The sequence below is a fragment of the Pleurodeles waltl genome, chromosome 6 (genome assembly GCF_031143425.1).
Source record: "Pleurodeles waltl isolate 20211129_DDA chromosome 6, aPleWal1.hap1.20221129, whole genome shotgun sequence".
Taxonomy (NCBI): domain Eukaryota; kingdom Metazoa; phylum Chordata; class Amphibia; order Caudata; family Salamandridae; genus Pleurodeles; species Pleurodeles waltl.
Genome location: NC_090445.1, coordinates 961297277 through 961323181, shown reverse-complemented (window position 1 = coordinate 961323181; position 25905 = coordinate 961297277). Strand labels below are relative to the sequence as shown.

The window sequence follows — 25905 nt, the reverse complement described above, 5'->3', positions numbered from 1 at the left end:
AAGTTATTGCACACCAGACATTGTTTCTCTTTCTAGGGAGGCAGGGAATTGGTAACTCTTCATGTGCAATCAGATTTGTCTGGTGCGACTCAAGTCAACACACACCAGACATTGTGTCTCATTCCAGGGAGGCACAGAAATGTCTAACTTTTCGTGGGTGATTGGAATCATCTGGTGCGACTCAAGTCATCGTGCACTAGACATTGTCCCTCATTCCAGGGAGGTGAAGAATTGGTAACTATTTGTGTGCTAGAGTGCCTGGCCTGGTTGGGCACTATTGTGAACAGTGTGTGTCCTACAGTGACCCTCCCCGTGCTTTGCAGACCACGGCCCGTGCTGGAAAGCATGGTGTGGAGACCTGTGAGGGAACTTCCCGAGTGGTGGCCGAACTTTCATTTGTCAGCAGTTGCCTGATCAACCTGTAATCTATTCTCTTCCTCCCAACCTTTGCCTTGGGACCCTTAATAAGTGTGACTACAGCCACAATTGACCTAAAATCCAGGGAAAGGTTGCTTTCATCACCAACCCATGGAGTTGAAGGGTGGAGGAAGGTTTGGGCCCACAGGGTCTGCATGCACAGTGACAACTGACCTGCTGGAGATCAGTGCACAACATTAGGGTGTTGGGAGAGAGTGTGTGCGATTGTGTGCTATTCGAGTCTGCCTGATATCCGTGACTCTGTATAGTGGTGTGGATTGAGTGCATGGGAGTGACTGCCTGCGATTGACTACACCACACAGCGATACTGCGGTACTTATTGCTTCCTTGCCAAAAGACTATCTCGGTTGACATTGGTTTTTACTAGTGCGACCTTGGCTGCAGAGCTATTTAAAATTGCTGAAATTATCTGTTTTTAAACATTGCAGCTAATGTTGTGAACTGGAGTTAATTGCTAGAGGGGGAAATGCATGATGGTGCTGGGATGAAAGGATGGATTTTTCCAAAGTGTACATATTACAAATATTGTTTTTGACACCGTTGATCCTAGTACTGGTAGTGATATTTTTTAATGTGATTTATTCCCAGATTTAGATGATGTTCAGGTTGTGTTAATTAATGTATATGTTAAATACAAATCTTCTTAACATACACAACTTGTGAAGTCTCTTTAGTGATGCTTGGTGTATTTAATGTGTACATGTGCTATGCCAGTGCTTTACAAATTGCCCCTGTGATAAGCCTGACTGCTCAGTGCCAAGCTACGCAAGGGTGACCATAGGTTATACAGTGAACCTGGCAAGGGCCTCGCCTCAGCCATCCAGAGCGTGCTGCCTCCAACAATACCTATTTGATTTAATGAATTAATGTGATGTAACATTTTATTTTATTAGTTCTATGTTAATAATAAATCTTTCAAACTATTTTTCATCTATATTTTATGGAAAACATTTCTAATATTATTAAAGAATATTGAACTTTAATAATTTTCCTGATAATTGTCCATGGAGAAATCTCCATTACTGTGACAAAGAAGTCCACCTACACACAAAAAGTTACTAGTAGTAACTTTACACTTGTAAATTCAGTCTTAGATGTCTCCTCCCCTTGGAATGTAGGGTTGGAGCTATATAGGTCTACACTTAGGTGCAACACTCCATTCAGAAATTGTGAATAGCACAAAAGTGTAGATTTACATCCAAGTGTAGAAGTACATTTTCATGTTAGAAAATGTACATGTGTAAATGTACCACTGTGAATATACCCTTTAGTTTTGTGAACCTCGTTTTGTAGTAAGTATGTAGTATTACTGAAGTATTACTATATGTACTACAAAATTCACTTAATTGTTCACGCTTTATAGCAAGATTCTGTTGCTTCCTTAATTAATTTTAAGGTTTGTCAGAGACAGTACCTCCCTCTGACCATCTCACTGACACAAGGTAGATTAAAGAATGTCATGAATGCAACAAAGAATTTTACAGACATTTAAATTGCTGACTAGTGGTAATGGTCTCTGCTCACCAACATTGAGGGCATTTTTAGCTTTAATGTGGCTGTAACCATAGACGTTTAATTCATAGTTCCAAGTACATTCTTGGGGTTTTCCATACACCAAACCAGTGCTATATATAAAATATAATGCGACTGTAAATGTGTAAATATGGCTACATATGAATCCCCTGAACTTTCAAATTAGTCTCTGACTGTTTGACCTTCGAAGAGTTTATGCGTCATTTACATGAGGATTGCAACAGGACATCAGCACCAGTGGTTTAGTAATTCTAGTACTAAAGCCTCTGCCAGCCTGTGGGCTAAAGTCGGAATCAAAACCCACCCATGCAATTTTTAACAGAACAGCCCTCATTCTGCACATAGTAAGTAAGTGCAGCAAGCCAGTCTAACCACTGTAAGGAAGGCTTATGGTGTGTTCTCCCTTGAAGACATTTTGGAAAAAAATGGAGCTATGTGCTTTACAGCATATTTTCAATTTTCCATTATAGAACCTTGTCCAATAGTTGGATGGATGGAAACTGGTGAGGTGGCTGCATTATTCAATAAATGAATGAATAGCTGAATGGGTTCGGAGTGGGTGGATGAAAAAATTCAAGAATGGATGAAAACGAGCAAAGGCTGGAAATGCAGCCAGCCTCCAGCAATACAACTGGCCCCAACCAGCACCAAAACCAGCCCTCATGTCCCCAGCCTTACTAAAGTAATGCCTGGTGCCCGGCAGGGCCAGTCCAGTCCTGGTCAGGCCCTTTGTGCTTCCGCAAATTAAAGTGTGAAAAGCAGACCCTTTTAATGCCACATGAGGCCATTTTCAACTGTCTGGAATTCATCTGCAGAGTTCTGTACCTGATACCTAGGCTATAGTTTAAGTTTTGTGGCGTACAGGGTCCGCAAACCTATTTTTACATACAGTGACCCTGAACCATGTTGAACTGATGATTCACTTCATAATAACTTATTGAACTCCAAGTACACCATGAAATGTGCATACATCTATAAAGGGTACTTTTAAAATAACTGCAAAACTACCTTATTGAACAACACATAACCACATTTTACAACACACACAGGCAATAGCGCCCCCCACCAAAGCTGGGGCAAGGTAACCGAGGTCCAATAGGCAGATACCCTACACATCGCACAACCCGAACCCATGGCAGACCTCAACCAGTCAATCCAAAACTTCACTTCCTTGATCACCAAATGCACCAACAGAGTTGCCCCGCTGAAATCAACTAAAAGTACTAAAACCTCTAGGTCAGCAGGCTGGTACACTCCAGAACTCAGTAACTCCAAACGCAACTGTCAACAACTCGAGAAACAATGGTGTGCCACCAAGGACTCCTCCGACAGAGCTGCCTACAAGGCAGCCCTCAACAAATACTACCTCCACGTCAAGTTGGCCAAGAGAGCAGCAATAACCACCTGCATCAACACCGCAGTCAGCCTCACAAACGAGCTCTTAAAAATCAAGGAATTCACCAACCTGACAGCCACAAAGACCACCAAGCATCCCAGGAGCTCTTCAACTCCCTCTCATACTACTTCCACAATAAGATCTCTACCATCTACAGTGACTTCAACCCCCAACCTCAATGCCTAGCCCAAACAACCACTTTCAATCAACGAACACCAGCCACATAGTGAGCAGCATCACTGCACAGACCACCGCAGCCATCATGGCATCCATTCACTCCGGACCCCCCCATTGACTCCACAACCTCAGAGCCAACTCCATCAGCACAGAAATAAGTGGCATCCTCAACACCTCCATCTCCACAAATGGACAAATGGAAGCATGCAGAGGCCCGAGCCCACTGACTTAAAAAATGACAGACCCATCTACCTGCTCCTCTTCACTGCAAAAGTACTTGAGAAAGCCATCAACCAACAGCTCACCGACTACCTCAAACAAAACCAACTTTTTGACTCCTCACAATCAAGGTTCTGGACCAACCATAGCACAAAAACCACACTGATCGCAGCCACGTTGACATCAGGACACTTCTTGAACAAGGGGAATCAGCAGCCAGATCCTCCTGGATCTCTTTGCACCTTTCAGCAGAGCCTCCCAACGCACTAACCTCAACAAACTTCACGACATAGGCATCCAGCTAAATGCTCTCAAGTGGATCACCTCTTTCCTCTCAGAATGCACTCAGAGCACCTGCCTTCCCCGCCTTCACCTCTGATAGAGCGGAACGTGGTAACAATTTACCTGCGTTCGGATGCTCTTTAGGTCGATGAATCTTTTGACTAAGTGGGAACTCTCTGTACTCTTAATCGGTCAATCTCATCAAATCGATAATCAATAACGAACATAAGCAACACCTTGAACAACATAACACTTAACAATTAATCCAGAATACATTTCGGCGAACCCTGACCTTTCAGTCAGGAATAACCACACCAGTTTATTGCAAAGTTAGTGAATTTATTTCCCTATATTAACAAAGCTAGCACGATATAGATGTGTCTCAACACCAAATGATAAACATAAATGAACATTACAGTAATAGCTGTCCATATCGTCGAAACAAGTGTAATCTATGTAGCATTTGAATCACAAGGCATTCGATAATGGCAATGCAAAGCACTAATACGATAATCTGCAATGGGCTAATTGCGTACATTTAGTCAGCATAACAAGACCTCAAATTGCATCGTGCGGCATATGGAATCCTCATCTAACCTCAAATTGGCATCAGCATGTGGGACTTCATGCAAAAAACAATTTGGCAACATCAATTTAGAAAACTCCTAGCTAGGGTCCTTATCAAAATCAGCAGTTGGTTACCTAAAAGAAACACAATGCAATTTTACAATTTCCTTTCATAATTACCAATTCCGATCAGCAATCAATGAATTCTTCGTCTCACAGGTATCGTTTCTCGATCAGCATAGGGCCGGGACGAAAAGGGCAAAGGTGAACGGGGCAATTGCCTCACGGCGGCAAGATAAGATTACTACTTCATGCAAAGGGGCAAATCAAAGTTAAAGTGTCTAGGGCAAGAATCATTAAGGTCTCTTTCTCTCGATTAGAGAAAGCATCAAAGTCTCTCAAAATGGCGTCGCAGCAAAGTGGGCCATACTAGCTACGAAGTCAAAATGGCGGGATGTCCGAAGATAGAGAGAGCTTTCCTCTCGTGCACCTGGGTTTTATAGACAACAGTTCAAGTCCAGTAGGGTCTCCATTGGAGGGTTCATAGGTTAGCTTCAAATTGACCAATCAAAAACGACAGTTCTCAAGCTTTTACTTAAGCATACATTATCCTTGGAGATGGGTACGCAAGTTGCAACATTGTTTCTCGATTAGCTTACTCTCAGAGCCTCCATTGTCCGCACCTGCAAGTCGACCTTGAATTAAAGAGAAAATATGCCATGCTGGCACTAACTTTAAGATAAGCACGTGAACAGTTTCTGTGGAAAAATACAGCTTCAAGCAGAAATACACGTTTAATAGCACAGTGGAAAAATACGAACATCTAAACCGTGAGACCAGGCAACTAGGCCGAAGCCTGCACTAAAGTAATGCTAAGCTAAAGCACTTCAAACAAGCAAATCGTAGCATACGTTTATGATTATGTCGGATTAGCGCAATTCTAATACACCACGTTATATAAAGCACGCGTATAAATGATGGCAAACTACTCTGAGGGCACATTTTGTCCCCGTACAATCTTTATTAGTTCGGTTAATATCACACATGATTGTTTCACACTACGTTTATGCGTTAATAAATCAAAACCTTCATTTTCTGCTTCATCAATCCCTCCTCTGATGACTACTTGTCATCACACAAATTTAGCCCACAAATTTTATCCCATTAAAATTCTGTCAGCTCCCTTTTCCTTTTAGTTCCCCTAGTTTGCGCTTTGTATTCTTCTGCCATTCTTTTCATTATTTTCTCCTCCTTTCTTCTTTTAATTTTCTCCATAATCATTATTATTCCCCTTTTTATTCCCCAAATTCCAAATACACAAATTATCACTATTAATATTCCTTCTATTATTTTCAATAATATTCCATTCCAAATTCCCCCAATCCAATGTCCCACTGAAGCAAGTCCCTTTCCAACCTTCTCCCACACTCCTGGTTCTTTCAGTTCTTTCAAATCGGCACTTTCTTTGGTTAGATTAGCAAGCATAGTTTTAATCTTCACACTATTATCAGGTATATAGGTGCAGCAGTGACGTGCACCAATCATTTTGCAAACGCCTCCATCCTTTGCTAAAAGAATGTCTAAAGCAAGCCTATTTTGAAGAGTCATAGCTCTTTCCGCTGCAAGTTCAGCATCCATCAGGATTATAGCACCTGAAAATTTTGTCAACATGTTATCCACTATAGTAGACAACTTTCTTATTTTGATGGAATTCAGCACAACTCCCAATGAAGGAATCATGGCTCCAAATATATCACCTACCACAGCAGCTGCGGTCTCTCTTTTCTGGATACGATGGGATCCAGATGTCTTTTGAATCATCGATATGTCATCCAGCTGATAAACCTTTGGAAACACTATACCCAAATAACATCTTCCCCACCATCCCTTTGGAAGACGATAATAGGCATTATGCCCACAAATGTAATACACCCCTGGAATGACAGGGTCAAGTCCGTCCATCATGAATGTCCATTTGGCCTTAAAAATAAACGTATGTTTGCATTCACTCGCTCCTACAAAAATATTATCATAGTAAGATTCACCTCGATATATACAAAACTTCCCTACATGCCAAGCATCTAAAGCAATTTTCCCTTGTGTCTTAATAGCAGCAAAATCATAATTATCTACTGAAGTCCTCTTGTATAGCTCCTTTTCTAATTTCGCTTTCATTTGAGCCCTTCTATCATCTGTGCGATCTAAAAAGCTTATTTCTACAGCAGAGACTGAGCAAGTAAGGTTCTCCCTATGAGCATGTGCCGTTTCAAAAGGTTGCATTGGCTCGAAAAAGTCCCTCATAATTTTGTAATCCCAATATTTTGCAGTCTCGCTTAGCTGCGCTATTATAGGAACATAAGCAAAGGTAACATCATAATTTGAGAAAAAATACTGTATGTTAGATTGACCATAAAACCTAGACATTACTATACTACATGTAATCCCATATGTAAGAGGCATGTGGTGATAAGTCACCCCTTCCTTTACTGATGTTGGTATCTGGGTACACACATAACAATCTTTCGCATCCATAGTTTCAACATACTCTGTTAGTAAGCGATAGAAAACGTTATACGAAAGCTCTTTCTTATCGTGCAAGAGCCTCTCATCCAGTGCTAGTCTTTTCAATGGTGTTAGTTCAGTGACAGTAACAGGAACAATAGTAGAAACAGCAATAGTCTTATTCTCACCCTTTCCATGCATTCCAAACACAAATCCCATTATTATTAGTACACATGTTAGTACCAAGCCTATGCACACGTATTTACAATATTTCTTTCTATTGTTTTGCGTCATGATCTATATAGAATCAGAGAGCTAGAAGCACTTATAAATGAAACTACTTGGCAATTCAGTTACAAAGCTGAGCGAGCACAATGTTCACACCGTCTTCTTCAAGAGGCCAGTCACTTATTGGTTAGCAGCATTTGTCTCAATTCTGTTCAGCAATGTCTCAACTGGTTGTTTGTCTCACGTTATATTGCAGCAAGCAATACCATTTACTACCGTTTCAATCAACAGAGTCTATGAAACTTTTCTTTTCTATTGGTATCTCTTCTTCTTCTTCGTTCTCGATGCTTAGAGATACAAACTCATCAGTCCAATCATCATTTACTGCGTATGCCCATTCAGGACCGGAATACCTCCTGTTTGGTATCCTTTTCCTTTTCAATTTTGCTTCTCTTTTCGATTCTGCTTCGCTGGCACTCTCCTCCTTCGCCAAGTCTTTTTCTTCACTTGACGATTGTTCCACGACGGTCACTTCCTTCCTTTTCTCTTTCACCTTTGGCCTTCCTCCTTCGTTCAAACCTTCTTTACCCTTTTCTTTTATCGGTGAGATACTTAGTCTTCTTTTTGCACCATGTCCGTTTGATGGACCTGCGACCTTTTCTGTAGAGGTTTGAACTTTTTCGTTCTGCTCTTCCTTGTCCCCACCTTCAGGGGAATCAGTCACATTTTCCTTTTCTGTATCGTCTGTTTCTGGGAAAGCCCCCTTCTGCTCAGGCTCTCCTGCCTCCTCACCTTTTTCGAGCCCTTCGTCACCGTTACTTTCTTCTGGCTCTGTATCACTTTCAGCTGCTTCAGGTTCTTTGTCACCTTCAGCTGCTTCAGGCTTTTTGCTACCCTCCTCTGCTTCAGGCTCTTTGTCACCTGCAGCTTCGTCGTCGCTGTCTGAACTTTCTCCTTGGTCTTCCCCAAGCGAGTCAGACTCTTCGTTCTCCAATAATATCTCCTTTTCTCCTGCTGTTGCTTGTTCGCTTTCAGTTCGCTTTTGTTCTGTCTCAGCACTCGGCACCGTTTTATCAGGCACTGGTAATTTCAGCGCTTCAACTTCCTCATCGGTTGGACACAGCACCTTCTTTGTATGACTGGCGTGAATCCAGTTGGGAACCCCCGCGCACTTCACAGCGGTAGTTGTCGTCAGGATCACTTGGAAAGGGCCTTTCCAACGGGGTTCCAGACACGACTTCCTCACGTGCTTCTTTATCACGACCCAGTCACCTGCTTTCAGTGCGTGTCCTGGACCTTGGATCGGTGGCAAGGTGGTCGCTTCCACCTGGTGAGAGAAAGAGCGAACCACGTCAGCCAGACCTTTGCAGTAGTCTAACACCATATCATCTGTAATATTCAAAAGCATGTTTGCGGGAACTGCAGGAAGTCTCATAGCCCTGCCCATGAGAATTTCGTGTGGAGACAATCCAGTTTTCCTATCAGGAGTGTTTCTCATTGACATTAGTACTAAGGGCAATGCGTCAGGCCATTTCAAATTTGTCGATGCACATATTTTTGCCATTCTCGATTTCAGCGTACCATTCATCTGCTCCACCAGTCCTGATGCTTCAGGGCAATAGCTACAATGCAGCTTTTGCTCAATGTTCAGTGCTTCGCAGAGTAACTTTATCACCTCGTTGTTGAAGTGACTTCCCCTATCTGATTCTAAAGAGATCGGGAATCCGAAACGTGGTATTAACTCCCTCAATAACAGCTTGGCAACTGTAAGGCTGTCGTTTCTACGTGTGGGGTATGCCTCAATCCAATGACTAAAAATACACACAACCACCAACACATATCTTAAACCTCCATGCACAGGCATCTCAATGAAGTCCATCTGCATACGACTAAAAGGACCGCTTGCCCTATCAATGTGACTCGCGTTCACAACCGTCCCCTTTCCTGGGTTCATCTGTTGGCAAGTGACACATCGATGGCAAACTGCTTCTGCAGCTTGACGAAATCTGGGGTTAAACCAATCAGTTTTGAACAATCTTATCATGGCATCTCTCCCTAGGTGAGCTTGCCCATGATAGAACCGCGCAAGCTGTGATAAGAGACTATTTGGTAAAACAAATTTTCCCTCATGTGAAACTCATAGCTCGTCTTGTCTCTTTATACATTGCGATTTAATCCAGGAATCTCTTTCATCCTCCCTGACATTACTTTGTAGTGCTTTTAGTTCTTCTATTGTATCTACGACCTTCAAGGCAAATGCTTCAGCTGGTTCGAGTTCTGGTTCACTTATTGTATTCCAATCATCCCTTAGCAATATACAGTTCAAAGCACAAAATCTTGCGACTTGATCTGCATATGCATTTCCCAGAGACACATAGTCCTGTCCTTTCGTGTGAGCACTGCACTTTACCACTGCAACTTCAGCTGGCACTTGAATGGCATGTAACAACTCCCTTATTCTCTCCCCATTTTTCACTGGGGATCCTGAAGAAGTCAGGAAACCTCTCTGTGACCATAGTTGTCCAAAGTCATGCACAATCCCAAACCCATATTGGCTATCAGTGTAAATGGTGACTTTCATCAATGCAGACAATTGACATGCTCTAGTAAGGGCTACAAATTCTGCTACTTGTGCAGAATAGACTCCTTGGAGCCATCCTGCTTCCAAGACGCCTGTTACAGTACATACAGCATATCCTGCTTTCAAAATTCCCACCCCATCTCTTAGACATGAACCATCAACAAAAAGAATTTGGTCATTTTCATCAAGTTTTGTATCCTTGATGTCCGGTCGGGGTTTTGTGAAAATTCAGTCACCTGAAGGCAGTCATGCTCGACGTCTTCAGCGTTCTCAATTTCAGCATTTTCTCCAGGAAGCAAGGTAGCTGGATTCAATGTAGTGCACCTTTTCAGCTGCACATTCGGTGAGCCCAGAATAGTCGTTTCATACCTTGTGAGTCTTGCTCCAGTCATGTGCTGCGTTCGGGAGCGGGTCAAAAGTATCTCAACTGAGTGAGGGACCATGACTGTTACTGGGTGTCCCATCACTATTCCTTCACTCTGAGTGAGGCTGATACCAACTGCTGCTACGGCGCGCAAACACCCTGGGAGTGCTGCTGCAACCGGATCCAGAGTAGCTGAAAAATACGCTACTGGTCTGTTTACGCCACCATGGGCTTGAGTCAAGACAGACAAAGAACATGCATCACGTTCATGGCAAAACAATGTGAAAGGCTTTGTGTAATCAGGCATACCTAAAGCTGGAGCCCTGCACATGCACTCTTTCAATTCAACAAAAGCATCCATCTCATCCCCTTTCAGTTCGATCTGATCCAAGGCATCCTTCTGGGTCAATTTCAGCAAAGGCTTCGCTAGATTCGAGAAGTTGGGAATCCACTGGCGACAATATCCCACCATTCCCAAAAACTTCCTCACCTCCTTCCTTGTCTTTGGTGGACTCATTTGAAGTACACTTGTAATTCTTTCCTTCATTATTCTCCGTGATCCTTTCTCTATCTGGTGACCCAAGTATTTCACTTTCTTCTGACAGAACTGCAGTTTGGAAGGAGACACCTTGTGTCCATTCCCTCCCAAATGGTTCAACAGAGCAATGGTATCGGCTGTGCAGCCACTTTCTGTCTTTGATGCAACCAGTAGGTCGTCAATGTACTGTACTAAGGTTGACTCGAATGGCAACTCTAACTCTTCCAAGTCTTTCTTTAGAACCTGATTGAATATCGACGGTGACTCAGAGAACCCTTGAGGAATTCGACACCAACTGTATACTCTGTCTAGGAATTTGAAACAAAAGAGGAATTGGCTGTCCTCATGAAGAGGCACAGAAAAGAATGCTTGTGACAAATCGATGACTGAGAACCACTCAGCTTCGCAAGGGATCTGAAACATTATCACAGCCGGATTCGGTACGACAGGGCAGCATTTGATTATGATGTCATTTATTTTTCTCAAATCCTGTACAAGTCGGACTTTCCCACTTGGCTTTATTAGTCCCATTATCGGTGAATTACATGGGCTGCTTAATACTTCTTTCAGTACTCCCTGCTTCACGAATTCGTCAATAAGTTGGGCAACTTTCATGAGGGTATCTTGTGGCATGTGGTATTGTGGGGTCTGGGGAAAGATCGCATTGGGCTTTACCATCACTTTTACTGGTTCTACTCCTTTCATCAATCCCACCTCTTTCCCTGTCATGTCCCACACTTCCTTTCCGACTGTTTCCCGTAATTCTGCTGGGATATCTTCTTCAGTTATCATTGGTAAAAGACAAATCAGAGGATACTCTTCGTCAACTGTTTCTATGTCATCACCCTCTACACTGTCCTCTTCTTCCCCATCACTGCTCGTCTGTATTGTTATTCCCTCGTTCGAGCACATTATCGAACAACCCAACTTGCACAATAGGTCTCTTCCTAACAGTGCAATCGGGCTTGAGTCACATACTACAAACTGATGTACCCCTTGATAGTTACCAATGTTGACTGGTATCGGATCTGTTATTTGGTTCGTCAGATGCCTGTTTGCTACTCCCACCACTTGAACTGTCCTCCCTGAGAGTGGCAAATTTGGTACTTCACTGCTCTTAACAGTTGAACGTGTGGCTCCCGTGTCAACCAAGAATGAGACACGATGACCCATTACTCTTCCTTCTACGTACGGACCCCTTTGATCAACTTCTAGAGATGCCGCAAGCACACAATCTCCTTCCTCTTCTGAGCTTTCACTCTCCCATACATTGTTTATTCCACTCTCACTGTGTAATGGGAACTGTTGTACTGTGCCGTTTGTGCTCATTACCTGACCCGTTACCTGTGGAGGAACCATCATTTGCTGCTGACTCATTGGTGCCAAAGGTATTTGCATTTGCTGATTAGGTACCATAGGTAACTGCTGTTGCATCGGCTGCATTTGCGTCATCTGCACACGGGGCATCTGCATCTGCTGCGGCTGCATAGGTTGTAATCCCTGCAATTGATTTATGGTCTGAAAATTTGGGTTTGGACCTCTCATTTTTGGTCCTCTCATTGTCTGAAAAGCATTGACATCATTGTTTTGCTGACCAACACCTACACCTGCACCTACACCTTCCTGCACCACCATCGGGCACTCGCGTTTCCAATGACCTACGTTTCCGCACGCATGACACGGCATCACCTTCTTCATTGCCTGCACACCCGTCACAACAGTGTTCAAATCCGGACCATTATTCACAAAACCTCCTCTACCTCTGCCTCTGGCCTGTGGCTGAAATGCCATGTTTCCTTGCAACTGCGGCTGCTGTTGCTGAAACGCCATGTTTCCCTGCAACTGCGGCTGCGGTTGCGGTACCTGCTGTTGGAACCCTTGCATCCCTGGCAACCCTTGCAGTCCTTGCAGACCTTGCAAGCCTGTCTGAGCCGCCTTAAGCTGCATCATCATCACCTTCTCTTTCAGCTTTTTCTGTTTTACCTCAATTTCGTCGCTACAGTATTTCGCATAAGTCAAGACTTCATCAATCGGTTTCGACTGCCAGCAGATCAAATGCGATTTTATCATCTGACTTATCTCTGGTCTCAGCCCTTCCACAAATCTGAACACAAAATGAAGCATATCTTTCGCCTCTATTGCTTCCGTGCCACTGTAATTCTTGAACGCCTTCAACAACCTCTCATAGTAACTATGAATCGATTCTTTAGCCTCTTGGGCAGTTCGATCAATTTTCTGCCAATCCACGTTTTTCGCGGCAACCTTCGTCTTCAAATGCTCAACCACCTTATAGTACAGACACATCACCATAGGTGATGGTGCACCCGTCTCTCTGTCTCTCTCTGGTTCACTTGGCGGCCAACCTACAGCTCTTTTGCAATCCTCCCATAAATCTGCCGGAACCACAATCTCGAATAGAGTGTTCAGGTCTTCCCAGAGACATTTTGCAAGCTTCACAAACCTATCAGTCTGTTGATACCATTCAATCGGCTTCTCTCTCAGTTTGGGAAAATCATTTGTAAAAGACTGAATATCGCTCCTGTGCCATGGTACATGTACTAATTTTCCCCCTGCTGTCTCCCTCATTGGTAACATAGTTACTGTATCACTACTCTGCGGTCCTTTCTCATTGTGCTCTGTGGCACTGTCCCTCCTCTTATCCTTCCTCTTTACCCATCTGCTTTCCCACTTGTCTAAGCACCTCCACACTTGGGCACTCTGCAACAATTCTCTAAGGTGTGCCTTCATGCCTGCTGATCTCATGTGTTCAAAATCTGTGGTCCCAAAATCCAACCTATAGCTCCTGCTCAAGTGTTTCGTCTTGCCTATGTCAATCCCGTTCCTGTCTGCTACTTCCTGCAAACTTTTATGTACCTTGTTTACTTCTCTCGTGATCTTTGGACATAGATACCTCAACTCCTCTTCCGTGTAGGACTCCAACCTGTTCACACCCATATTTCCTTCCACCAATTCTTGTGCTTCCATGTTCAGCCTCATCCTGCTCAAGTAATCTTCTCCTTTCCCACTGTCTGAACTTTGTGTGGAATTTAGACTGTTGAACCACTGTGTCAGCTGTTGCGCATTTACCCCCATCAGTGTAGCATTCACATCGACTGCCATCGATGGTTGCAGCAACTTTTCAGTGTTCGATGTTAATGGTATTATCAGTGGGGGGCTCGATCTCACCAGTGTAGACTGAGCACATACGGGACTAAATTCCATGAGGGACCCACACCCAGTTGGTTGAGTCGCTATCGGAGTTATCCCTGGAATGTTTTCTATGCACCTTCTTTCTGTCCCATTTTGCAGCATTGGTCCCTGACTGTTCATGCCTAAGTTAGGCTGACTATACAGAGGTACAACTGGACCTACGGTAATGGGCAGTGATATCGCATCTGGATTTTGTCCATTTCCCATATTCTGAGGCATGTTCATCCCCATATTATGGGCCATCACTGCCGGCATGCCCATCTGACTCCCCGTCATTTGAGCATGAGCGTTTCTTCCCTGCATCTGCTTTTGAGGCATCATAAACTGAGTTGATTCAGCTTGTGCCATTGTTGGGTTGTAACCATTCTGTACGCCCCTTACGGTTGGATCTAGAATCATTCCTCCACTGTTATCACTGCTGTAGTACCCTGGCATCTGCGGCTGATAATTTTCTGCTGGTTTCAACACGGGCACATCTGGATACATTCTCCTAACCTGCGGTATCTGCGGGGTGAGCAGTAAACTCGGATCCTTAGATCCCGATGGTGCTCCTGGACTCTGCGTTTCTCTGTTCTGTACCGATGCCGGAGGGGCAGAACTGGTACTTGGACCTTGTCCATTCTCTGCATAAGGTGGTGGACGGTCGTTCAGCAATTGCATTATCAACTCCTCATCCTCTAACTCCTCTTCTCTTCTCAGCTTTTCCTCGTCCTCTCTATCCTTGGAACATTTCCTGTCTGTCTTACAGGTAGCTTTCTTACCTGTCTCCTCTTCATCCTTAGTGATTGCTGGGAACAATTTTATTCCCTGCAATACATCTGACCTCCACACCTTCTGCGCATTATCCCACCTAGCATCCGCTAGTGTCTTTTCTACCTTCCTCATCCTTGTTTCAAACTTGTTCTTCTGTTGCTGTCTAGCCATAAGTTCCCAGATTGCTAGAGCCTCAAACTGTGCTGGCCTTGGAGGCACCTTCATGTCATACATCGTGAATCTCAAATTCTCTAGGACCCTTATATTGAATGTCCCATGTATCGGGAATGCTACGCTCCCATGTTTCTCTGTCCACTTGTGCCATTGTTTTAGCCAAAGACACGGAGCTACCCCTTTTTCCTCCATTACAATGTAAGCTGGTGTGCCCTCGGGCGGCGTCTCCTCTCCTACGCTCGCTTTGATGTAAGACTCTCCCTTCATCGCGCTCCTGAATGCTTTAAGGAATTTCATTTTCTCGTCTTTTAATTCACAAATTTTATAATCAATAGATCACTGTTATTCCACAATATTTGTAATCAATAGGTGACTTTAATTCCCGGAATACTCTTCACCTGCCTTTCCCCTTCCAATCGAGTCCCACGGACTGCGTCCAATCCGTGCGCGACCCTTCTCTTCAACCAACCTATCCCAGCGCGGCTCTTAGTGACGTCACACTCACACACACTGCGGCTGACAAAGCCTCGCGGCTAATCCTCCTTCACTCAGTTCCTCCCGTAACAACTTTTTGCATGTATCGCGAGCTACCAAAAAACTAAAACAGATCTGTCGGTTTACTACAGGAAGGGTAACACAGTCGCTTCAGGACCTTAGGGACTTTTCACTAACCTCGGCCACTATTCGATCTCTTTCACCAGCCTCGGCCGCTATTCGGTCTTTCTCAGTCCCCACATTCGCAAGCAAATCTGACCCGCAGATCTACTCTCAACTTGTCAATGATCTGTTCTAGTGCACTTAGAATCTTGTCAAAGCCCGAAGTCGAAGTTTCTATCACTCCCTAACACACTTACCCACTCGTTGACCACGCCCGATCAACCTACTGAACCGCCTAGACCACAACATGGATCAACATACTCCGGAGTCTCTTGACCTCGCAGGGCCCGTCTCAACAACAACAACCACGTGGACCTTTTTATGCACAAAGCGCCAGACGCACATGAAGTTCGACGACTTCCCTACTCTCACACTCGGAGCCGCACCTCCGCTATCTCTATGAAGTTCGACGACTTCTCTACCTCTACACTCGGAGTTGCACCTCCGCTATCCTTAAAGGAAAATCCTCACAACCTTTTCACACACTCTGCGGCAATAAGCTGTGCAAGCGCAAAACCCTAACTTCGCTCATACCATCACTAGTACCGCCAACGCTGTTTCCACATCTCCTTTCTCTCCATTCGCAAGCTTCGAGATCCCGGGAAAGTCGCGGTGGACCTAGCCCATCATCATCTTGTCAATCAGTTTTATCCAAGAAAATCTAATTCGACTTCTCGAATGAGGCCTCAAAATGCGTAACCGTTAATTCAACACCAAGTTCTCTAATGGTACAGGGTCCCAAAAGACGAAACCATCCTCTGCTACCATCTACTGATAGAGCGGAACGTGGTAACAATTTACCTGCGTTCGGATGCTCTTTAGGTCGATGAATCTTTTGACTAAGTGGGAACTCTCTGTACTCTTAATCGGTCAATCTCATCAAATCGATAATCAATAACGAACATAAGCAACACCTTGAACAACATAACACTTAACAATTAATCCAGAATACATTTCGGCGAACCCTGACCTTTCAGTCAGGAATAACCACACCAGTTTATTGCAAAGTTAGTGAATTTATTTCCCTATATTAACAAAGCTAGCACGATATAGATGTGTCTCAACACCAAATGATAAACATAAATGAACATTAATAGCTGTCCATATCGTCGAAACAAGTGTAATCTATGTAGCATTTGAATCACAAGGCATTCGATAATGGCAATGCAAAGCACTAATACGATAATCTGCAATGGGCTAATTGCGTACATTTAGTCAGCATAACAAGACCTCAAATTGCATCGTGCGGCATATGGAATCCTCATCTAACCTCAAATTGGCATCAGCATGTGGGACTTCATGCAAAAAACAATTTGGCAACATCAATTTAGAAAACTCCTAGCTAGGGTCCTTATCAAAATCAGCAGTTGGTTACCTAAAAGAAACACAATGCAATTTTACAATTTCCTTTCATAATTACCAATTCCGATCAGCAATCAATGAATTCTTCGTCTCACAGGTATCGTTTCTCGATCGTCATAGGGCCGGGACGAAAAGGGCAAAGGTGAACGGGGCAATTGCCTCACGGCGGCAAGATAAGATTACTACTTCATGCAAAGGGGCAAATCAAAGTTAAAGTCTCTAGGGCAAGAATCATTAAGGTCTCTTTCTCTCGATTAGAGAAAGCATCAAAGTCTCTCAAAATGGCGTCGCAGCAAAGTGGGCCATACTAGCTACGAAGTCAAAATGGCGGGATGTCCGAAGATAGAGAGAGCTTTCCTCTCGTGCACCTGGGTTTTATAGACAACAGTTCAAGTCCAGTAGGGTCTCCATTGGAGGGTTCATAGGTTAGCTTCAAATTGACCAATCAAAAACGACAGTTCTCAAGCTTTTACTTAAGCATACATTATCCTTGGAGATGGGTACGCAAGTTGCAACATTGTTTCTCGATTAGCTTACTCTCAGAGCCTCCATTGTCCGCACCTGCAAGCCGACCTTGAATTAAAGAGAAAATATGCCATGCTGGCACTAACTTTAAGATAAGCACGTGAACAGTTTCTGTGGAAAAATACAGCTTCAAGCAGAAATACACGTTTAATAGCACAGTGGAAAAATACGAACATCTAAACCGTGAGACCAGGCAACTAGGCCGAAGCCTGCACTAAAGTAATGCTAAGCTAAAGCATTTCAAACAAGCAAATCGTAGCATACGTTTATGATTATGTCGGATTAGCGCAATTCTAATACACCACGTTATATAAAGCACGCGTATAAATGATGGCAAACTACTCTGAGGGCACATTTTGTCCCCGTACAATCTTTATTAGTTCGGTTAATATCACACATGATTGTTTCACACTACGTTTATGCGTTAATAAATCAAAACCTTCATTTTCTGCTTCATCACCTCCACACCCAAGAACATCACCTGTGGCGTACCCCAAGGATCCTCCCTCAGCCCCACCCTGTTCAACATCTACATGAACCCCTCACACACATCATCAGATCCCACGGACTAAAATTACCCTCATATGCCAACGACACTCAGTTTATCCTCACTCACCAAGGACTTCCTCAACACCAAAGCCAACTTCCGCAATGCCTTGCCCAATGTAGTATCATGGATGAGAGACAGCTTTCTCAAACTAAACACCAACAAAACGAAGTCCTGATCTTCAGGAAGAACGCCTCCAAATGGGACCACAGCTGGTGGCCAGCAGAACTCGAACCTACACCCTCTTCATCAAACCATGCAAGGAACCTCAGTATCATCTTAGACTGCCAACTATTCATGAATCAACAAGTAAACTCAGTTGCCTCCTCTTACTTCTTCATCCCCTGCATGCTCTGCCACATTTTCAGATGGATCCCCCCCAATACCAGAAAAGCCGTCATGCATGCTCTGGTCACCAGCCACCTCTACTATGGCAATGCTCTCTATGCCAGAATATCCTCCCAGCTGCTCAAAAGAATCAAAACTCTACAGAATATGGCAGAGAGACTCATCCTGAACATTTCAAAGTGTGCAAGCAACACGCCACACCTCAGAAACCTCCACTGGCTTCCCATCCAGAAGAGATGCCAATTCAAGATCCTCACACTTGCATACAAAGCTCTACACAACAAGGGCCCATCCTACATCAACCATTATCTGAACTTCCACGTCCCCACTAGACAGCTACGCTCCACCTCGCTCAACCTTTTGCACGCACCCCCTGCATCTATCGCAGCCGCAGTGGAGGCCGCTCCTTCTCCTACATATCAGCTAAGCCCTGGAAAAGCCTGTCCCTCTACCTCTGGACAGCTCCCTCCCTAGAAGACTTCAGGTGGAGACTCAAAATATGGCTTTTCCATTGAGACTCTGCTCCCTTAGCACCTAGATACCCTTAGGGGTGACAGTGGTGTGCTTTACAAATCTGATGATTCCAAATCCGATGATTCACAAATTCTTTGGCAAAACCCTAATACTGCATGCTGATTACTCAATACCTACCCACACAAAAACCTGACTCGTATGAAATATGCACCGCCAAGTACCACACAAACTAATATTTATACTATAACACACACAGCATATCGCCAAACTGAATTTATGATCGGTCCCCACACAAACCACTTATCAGATTGTACAACCTATTTACACCACAATAAAAATTACACACAGATCCGTTGGTGATTATAATCACGTTTATGCACTGTAACACAAACAACTTCCACAGCTGTCAAGCAGCATCCCATAACAATGCTGTTTCTCTACATGGCCCTGCCTGAATAGTTAGCAAATAATTAACCCCCATCAAAACCAAACCCGCCTAATATCATATATAGACTGGCATCCACACCTGCAGTCAGCCCAAACACCATAAACCCCAAAACATTAGACACATTGCATTTTTTCCTCATCAAACAAGTGTGCTCAGCAATCACTGCACTGACATATATTACCTACTGCCACAAAGTAGACAGGTCTACTTTTGATTACAGAAACCTGACTAACCACAGACATTCATGAAACCATCTCTTGCACAACATCTTTAACCTTCAGGCAGTGCAGGAAATGGTGTAACAAACATTTGTGAATTAAAGTCCATCTCAAACATCCCATCAAGATTTTAGTGTCTTTGGTGAAGCGACAAATATAAAGGAAGCATAAGTTATCTTCCTCCGGGTCTGGTTTAGGATAGTTGTAAAACGCGTTTTTCTGTGAGACTGACCTTCACCTCCTCCATTCAACAACTGATATGGAATTGGATTCAATATGAAATTTGTGGGGGCGACTACTTTTTGGAAGAACACATTTCTTACATTTGGCGATATTCTTTTTCGGATATGTAGAATCTTAATGTTTCCTAATGTCTATTCCATCTCCCCTTTCCGAGGGCGTTGATTAGAAATGTTCTTTTAGGTTTTACTTTTCACTTGGCTCAATTGCAATCCATTCTTAACCTTCACTGGGTGTGAAAAAAATGACAGAACAGCGGTCATTTGCCTTCGTGCTATCTTATAGTGCCTCCCTACATCATAAGTGATCCAAAGTTGGGGGCAATCACTTTTATGGAACGTTTGTCCCTTGAAGCTTGTTCGGTAGTTTGGAAGTCATTGTCTCATTAGATGACTTTTGAATGGTACCTATATGTAGAGGGCAGTTTCTGCAGGGATCATAGCCTGTTGCCCCCGAAGTCCGTGTATATGATACAAAGGCCTTTGCAATATATTAATTTTTATTTAGGATGTGCATGGCTAATTAACTCAAAAGTGTTTAGAACATCGGGCAACTACATCTAGAATGACCACCTTCCGTGACTGTACCGGGCAATACAGAGTTTATACTTTTGTCCTCTATGATCGTCAAGTGACGTGGTCCGGGATGGACAGAACCAAGAGCCTACTAAGTTGTTGGATGCTTGTGCTCAATGGTGCTAATGAGGATTTCTTCAATGTATCTGAATTTGCCCTGAATTCGCCCTTGCTAAACAACATTGCTTCTTTTGCGCACCATGAACTATTAACTAGTGTTCTTCTGTGAAAGGAGCATTGGTTTGCTTAACGCATATATTTCAAAACAACAATAACAGATTTGCAACGAAGTAAAACAATATTAACGACTGAAAACCTCGCAAAGCAGTTGGTGCAAGTAGAATACTGTTCATGATTGAGGTGTGGAAAGTGAGTTTGCTCACCATGATTGTGTACTTAATGCAAGAAATGAAAAGTACATCAACTTTTTATGCAAACATCCACGTAACGTAACGTCAAGAAAAAATACACAGATCCACTAACATTTTGAAACATGATTATTTTCCACTTTAGGATGCTTTTGAGATACTGGCAGAAAACTATGAGTTCCGCGAGAACAAAGGATCTTGTCTGGCGTTCAGACGAGCCGCCTCTGTATTGAAATCCCTTCCATTTACTGTAGCCACACTGGGAGACGTGGATGGACTGCCAGGCTTTGGAGATCAGATTAAAGGCATTGTTGAGGTAAGGGTGACGAGCTTGCTGTAGTTTTCTTATTATACAAATATGCAGCTTCATTTCTATGGGGCTCCAAGTTCAATGAAATGGTGCTTTTCAGAATGGACGCTGCGATTGGCTTCGATCTGCGAAACCGCGAGAATTAGACAGAGATGAGACATAACGTAATTCTCTGTTAATATAAAAGACTAACATTTCACGGGCTTATTTGTATACAATGTTGAGAATGCTTCATAGAAAACCAGTCTTCAAGGGAATGCTTTGTGATGAGTCGTGGTGTCCCTGCTCTCTCACCCAGTAATTGTATATTCTGTTTTTCATTGAAAATCGATAGAATGAACCCAAAAGGTAACTTCAAATCTGTACGTGAAAAACTAATAAACACAAGACCAAATGACTCATATTCATTTTCTGGGGCTAATACTTACAGTTTGTATCACCTTGGGTAATTACCCACTTTCGAGTCAGATTGTTTTTCTTCCTCCTCCAAGAATCTGTGACTTTCCTCATCAATGCACAAGACACTGCACTGCCACCTGAGACCTCAACATGTAAAGGAACTATGGGCCTCAATTCACCAAAATGGCAGTTGTAGCCGAAGTGTCATCATGCACTCCGTGACCCCCAAATGACATTACAGGTTTAATCATTGTCCTTACTAAATAGTTTATAATCATTGCTATGGGACTGATAGGTCATCAAATAGTTGAAGCCAGAGAGTCAATAAAGATCTTGGGCCTCATGTACAAAGCTCTTTTGGGATCTTAAACCCTGCGATTGACAATGTCACCCACAATATCACCAAGTTTGCAACCACAGAATGGGTTATCTTTTTTTACAAAGGCCCTTTTGTGAGTCGGGAAATTCTTTATGACCCAAAAAAGGACTTTTGTAAGGGCCCGCCATATGACTGATATGGGAAGCAATGTATCAATGATTTAAAGCCGCCCATGCTGTCTCAAACCATTGCTGAGTTTCTAACCCCCAATTTGTGTAGGTAAGTAATTCGCAAAGAAACCCTTAGGTCGCCTTCCCGTTTGAGAGTTGTGTTCGCAGCCTCAGGAGTAGCAAGCCATAATCCAAGTAACAACTGTCTTCGCCCCATAAAATTTTCCAAAACAGAAAACCTTATTTACTTCAGAGGCAGCACAGAATCCTAAAGGAATATGGACTGCTAAAAATGCTTTCCATTTGAGGATACAAACTCAGGGGTGGTGGTCTGCTGTCCCTTGCAGGCCACTATCCCCGTGATTAAACCCAATCACAGGAGGTTGGCCAGTGTAACCTGCCTGATGAATATCAATTAGGCAAGTCATTCTGTGACCCCCTAATGGGTAATTATTTTTGTGAACCAACCTATTAGTAGATAGGTCTATTCTCAGAATACGATTCCATTTGCAATCCGTCAGTGGAATAATAGAACATCAGGCAAATACAACTCTGTATAATTTCTCTTCTTGCCTTTATGGTTTTGAGGCCAGAGTACTAGGGATAGTGTAATGTATATCAATTAAAAAGCCAAGAGATGTAGGGCCAGATTTACAAGGCTATTGTGCCTCCTTGAACCACACTAGCGTCATATTTGTTCCCCTAACGAGGCATTAAGGAGGCCCTTTCCCAGTTCCATATTTACACAGTGGCACAATGCTTGCATTGCACCACTTTGCAACCCCTTGCACCACGTTATGCCTGTGCCAGGCATAATGTATACAATGGGGCATTCCAATTTTAGGAGGCCCAGAAAAATGGCGCGGTGAAATCTACAAGATTTCACTGTGTCATTTTTTCTGGCATTTTTAACGTCTGCATACGGCAGGCGTTAAAGTGACGGACCCGAAGTAACCTCTGGGCCTCACTAGTGCTTTGCTGAACTAGCACCATAATTTATGGCGCTAATGCTGCAAAGTGCCAAAATAGCATAATAAATTATGATGCTAATTGTGGAAACAGACGCCATGGTGTGCCATATTGAAAATACGGCACAACCATAGTGTTGTTAGGTGGGGCAGGGGCGATGCAAGAAATGTGGTGCATCGAGACAGTTGCGCCACTTTCTTGTAAATATGGGCCGTAGTTGCTTCCTCTTCACCATAGTCTTCTTATAAAAAAATAAATTCAAAGTTTTTACAGGTTCTGTTCAGCCTCATTGTAGGATTATGGTCTACATAACACACCAGAAGTGGTCGACAACCCTCAGAAAAATTCAATTTTAAGCATGCTGACCCATGTTTTGTAAGAAAACATTAGTAAGCACACTTAATCCATGCACCTCAAGAAATAGATGTTAGAGATAATGCATAAACATAAAAGTTCTCTCCACAAGGACTGAGTGATGAGCCAATAAGAAGGGAATAAAGAGGTCAGAAACTTCCTCTGTGATTCCTGTGATTGGGATTCTCCACTACATTAGACATAACTCTGCTGCCACGAGGACATTGTTAAAAAATGGTTATTAGTTATGAAGGATACAAGCCATTCACAAATAATACATCTGCAACGCTCTATTTACTGGGAACCAAGTGCCCTATTTTAGCACTTGACTCCTTCAGAGTAGCAAGTAGAGCAGTCCAACCCCTACTCAGGAGAGGTGGTGTATGTTAGTAACCCCTACTCACTCATATAAAAAACAGAAATCAATAAATCATTGTCCAGTCATTGTTTTCTTCTTAGAAAAAGAAAAACTGCATTTATTACACACACTACTAAATGCTGCACATTGATTACAAATATATACAATCAGGTAGAAGGAAATACCTTTGGTGACACCATCATAACATGTTACACCCCTAATGGGTCCTAAACCCTGTAACCACAATACCACCACCTATACTACATGCAATCTAACAATACATGGAAGTTTAATTATCAATAATGTATGCCTACTGGCTTTGTCAGGGTGTTCTCACACTAGTAAATGCAGAAACATGGTATTATCCACCTTTGCAACACTATTGAAACCACTGGGGCAGTATCAGCATTCAATACTAATCTTGGAAATATACAAGTTTGCTTTGCCAATCATCAACATTGTCAGTAAAACATATTGAAAAATCATATATCCTAAATTCTTATTTCTAGACTTACTATGCTACTAATGCAGCTTTAGAACAAATAACCAGGGACCCCTGCACTCCCAAACCCATTTGGAGATGCACGGACTTTAGGAATTCTTCGGAAACACAGGAAACGCTCCCTGGGTGAGGGATTCAGACCCCTGAGAGTCTTATGACAACTTTTGTGAAAACATTTTTGGGAGGTTACTGTGCTCCCTGAAGACCCCCAAATACACTCCAAGATTGTTGGTGGTCTCCCTTCCCATTCTGAGGCAACACAGCAGATTCATTTTCAAATTAAAATACCCAAGCATGGCGCTTCTTTGCCCTGAGAGGTAAATATCAAATGAGCTGATCTCATCAGGATTTGCCGCCTTATGATGTGAACATTTAACTTTAAATTATTTGTACTCATGTTTAACGGACACCCAAATGCGGCCTGTTGACTACTGCAGTGTGAGGAGCCACTCATGCACGGCCTAGTGGGCTCTGGCTTATCCCCAGAACTGATCCATCACATGGCTGCAAACTTGGAGCAGGAACGTAAATCACATACAGTATATCCTGCTCCCAGGTTATCTCTGTCTGTACAAATACAGGCTGGCTGCTCTGATTTCAGTGGCATTTGTCTCCTAGTTAAGTAACAACTAGTGCACACTGGCACTGCATCTACATCTGGGGGAAGGCATCTCAAATTAGGCCTAGGTGGAATAATTAATTCCAATGGCGTGATTGGAGGAATTTGGTATTCCGCATTACTATTGTAGCTTAAATTCCACCACTCTGCTGGCGGAATTAATCTGCAGTGATTTAAATTTTGAACATGGCTGGAAGAGGGAGCAGTCCATCTATGTTTAAAAACCACTGCAGATAAAGTTTAATCTGCAGTGGTTTTTAAACATAGAGGTAATGTTCTATTTACAGACCATTGCACAGCAGTGCGTACTGTTTGGCACCCTTACATACTCATGTAAGTGCTCCAAGGGGTATTCATTGCAGTGCATACCCATCTGTGCCCTTACATATCGATGTAGGGGCAGTGAGGGGTATACGCTGCAGTGCACTGCACTGAGTATTTCACAGTACCCTTACATAAGTATGTGAGCGCACCTTGGGGTATGCAGTGGACTGGATACCCCTTGGTGCCCTTACATACTTATGTTAGGGCAAGAGGGGTATGCACTGCACTGCACAGAAGTGGAAACCCATTGGTGCCCTTACACATCTATGTAAGGGCACAGAGGGGTATGCACTGCACTGTATATCCCTGGGTACCCTTACTTAAGTATGTAAGGGCACGAAGGGGTATGCTCTAGATTAGACAAACCCTCAGTTCCCTTATATAATGGCACTGAGGGGTATGCACCGCACAGAATTCAGTGGAATTTTAATGTAATTCCATGGAATTCTGTGGAATTAAACTGTTGATTCTGCCCATCTCTATCTCAAACATAGTCCCACATTACTTCAGAACATCACAATAGACAAACATAAAAGTATAAATGTATACATGCATATATAGACAAGGCATCACATTTTGAAAGTAATCACTTCTTAACAAATATCACGTTTTTGTTGCAGGTAATGCAGGTTATGGCATCTCTAATTCATCCCCTCACTCAGCCTTCCTGATGTCCAACCACACAGTCTCAACAGAGTTACAGTAGGGCCCACAGATGTACACAAAGCATCCTTGTACACATTTTTTATGTCTCTGAGATGTGGTTCAGGTGGGGGTCTGTACTACCCAGTCATTATGTGCAAGGTGTTGTAGCCTAACCCCTGAACTAAGCTAAGATTAGAGGTTAAGGTCAGCAT

General features: G+C 43.2%; 1 protein-coding gene across 1 annotated transcript in view; it reads left to right on the top strand.

The window, feature by feature from the left end:
- DNTT (DNA nucleotidylexotransferase) overlaps positions 1–25905 on the top strand; it is a 1044127-nt gene that overhangs the window by 351770 nt on the left and 666452 nt on the right. The window contains exon 6 of the mRNA XM_069242235.1: positions 20870–21040. Coding sequence (XP_069098336.1) covers positions 20870–21040 — 171 coding nt within the window. The remainder of the gene's footprint in view (positions 1–20869; positions 21041–25905) is intronic.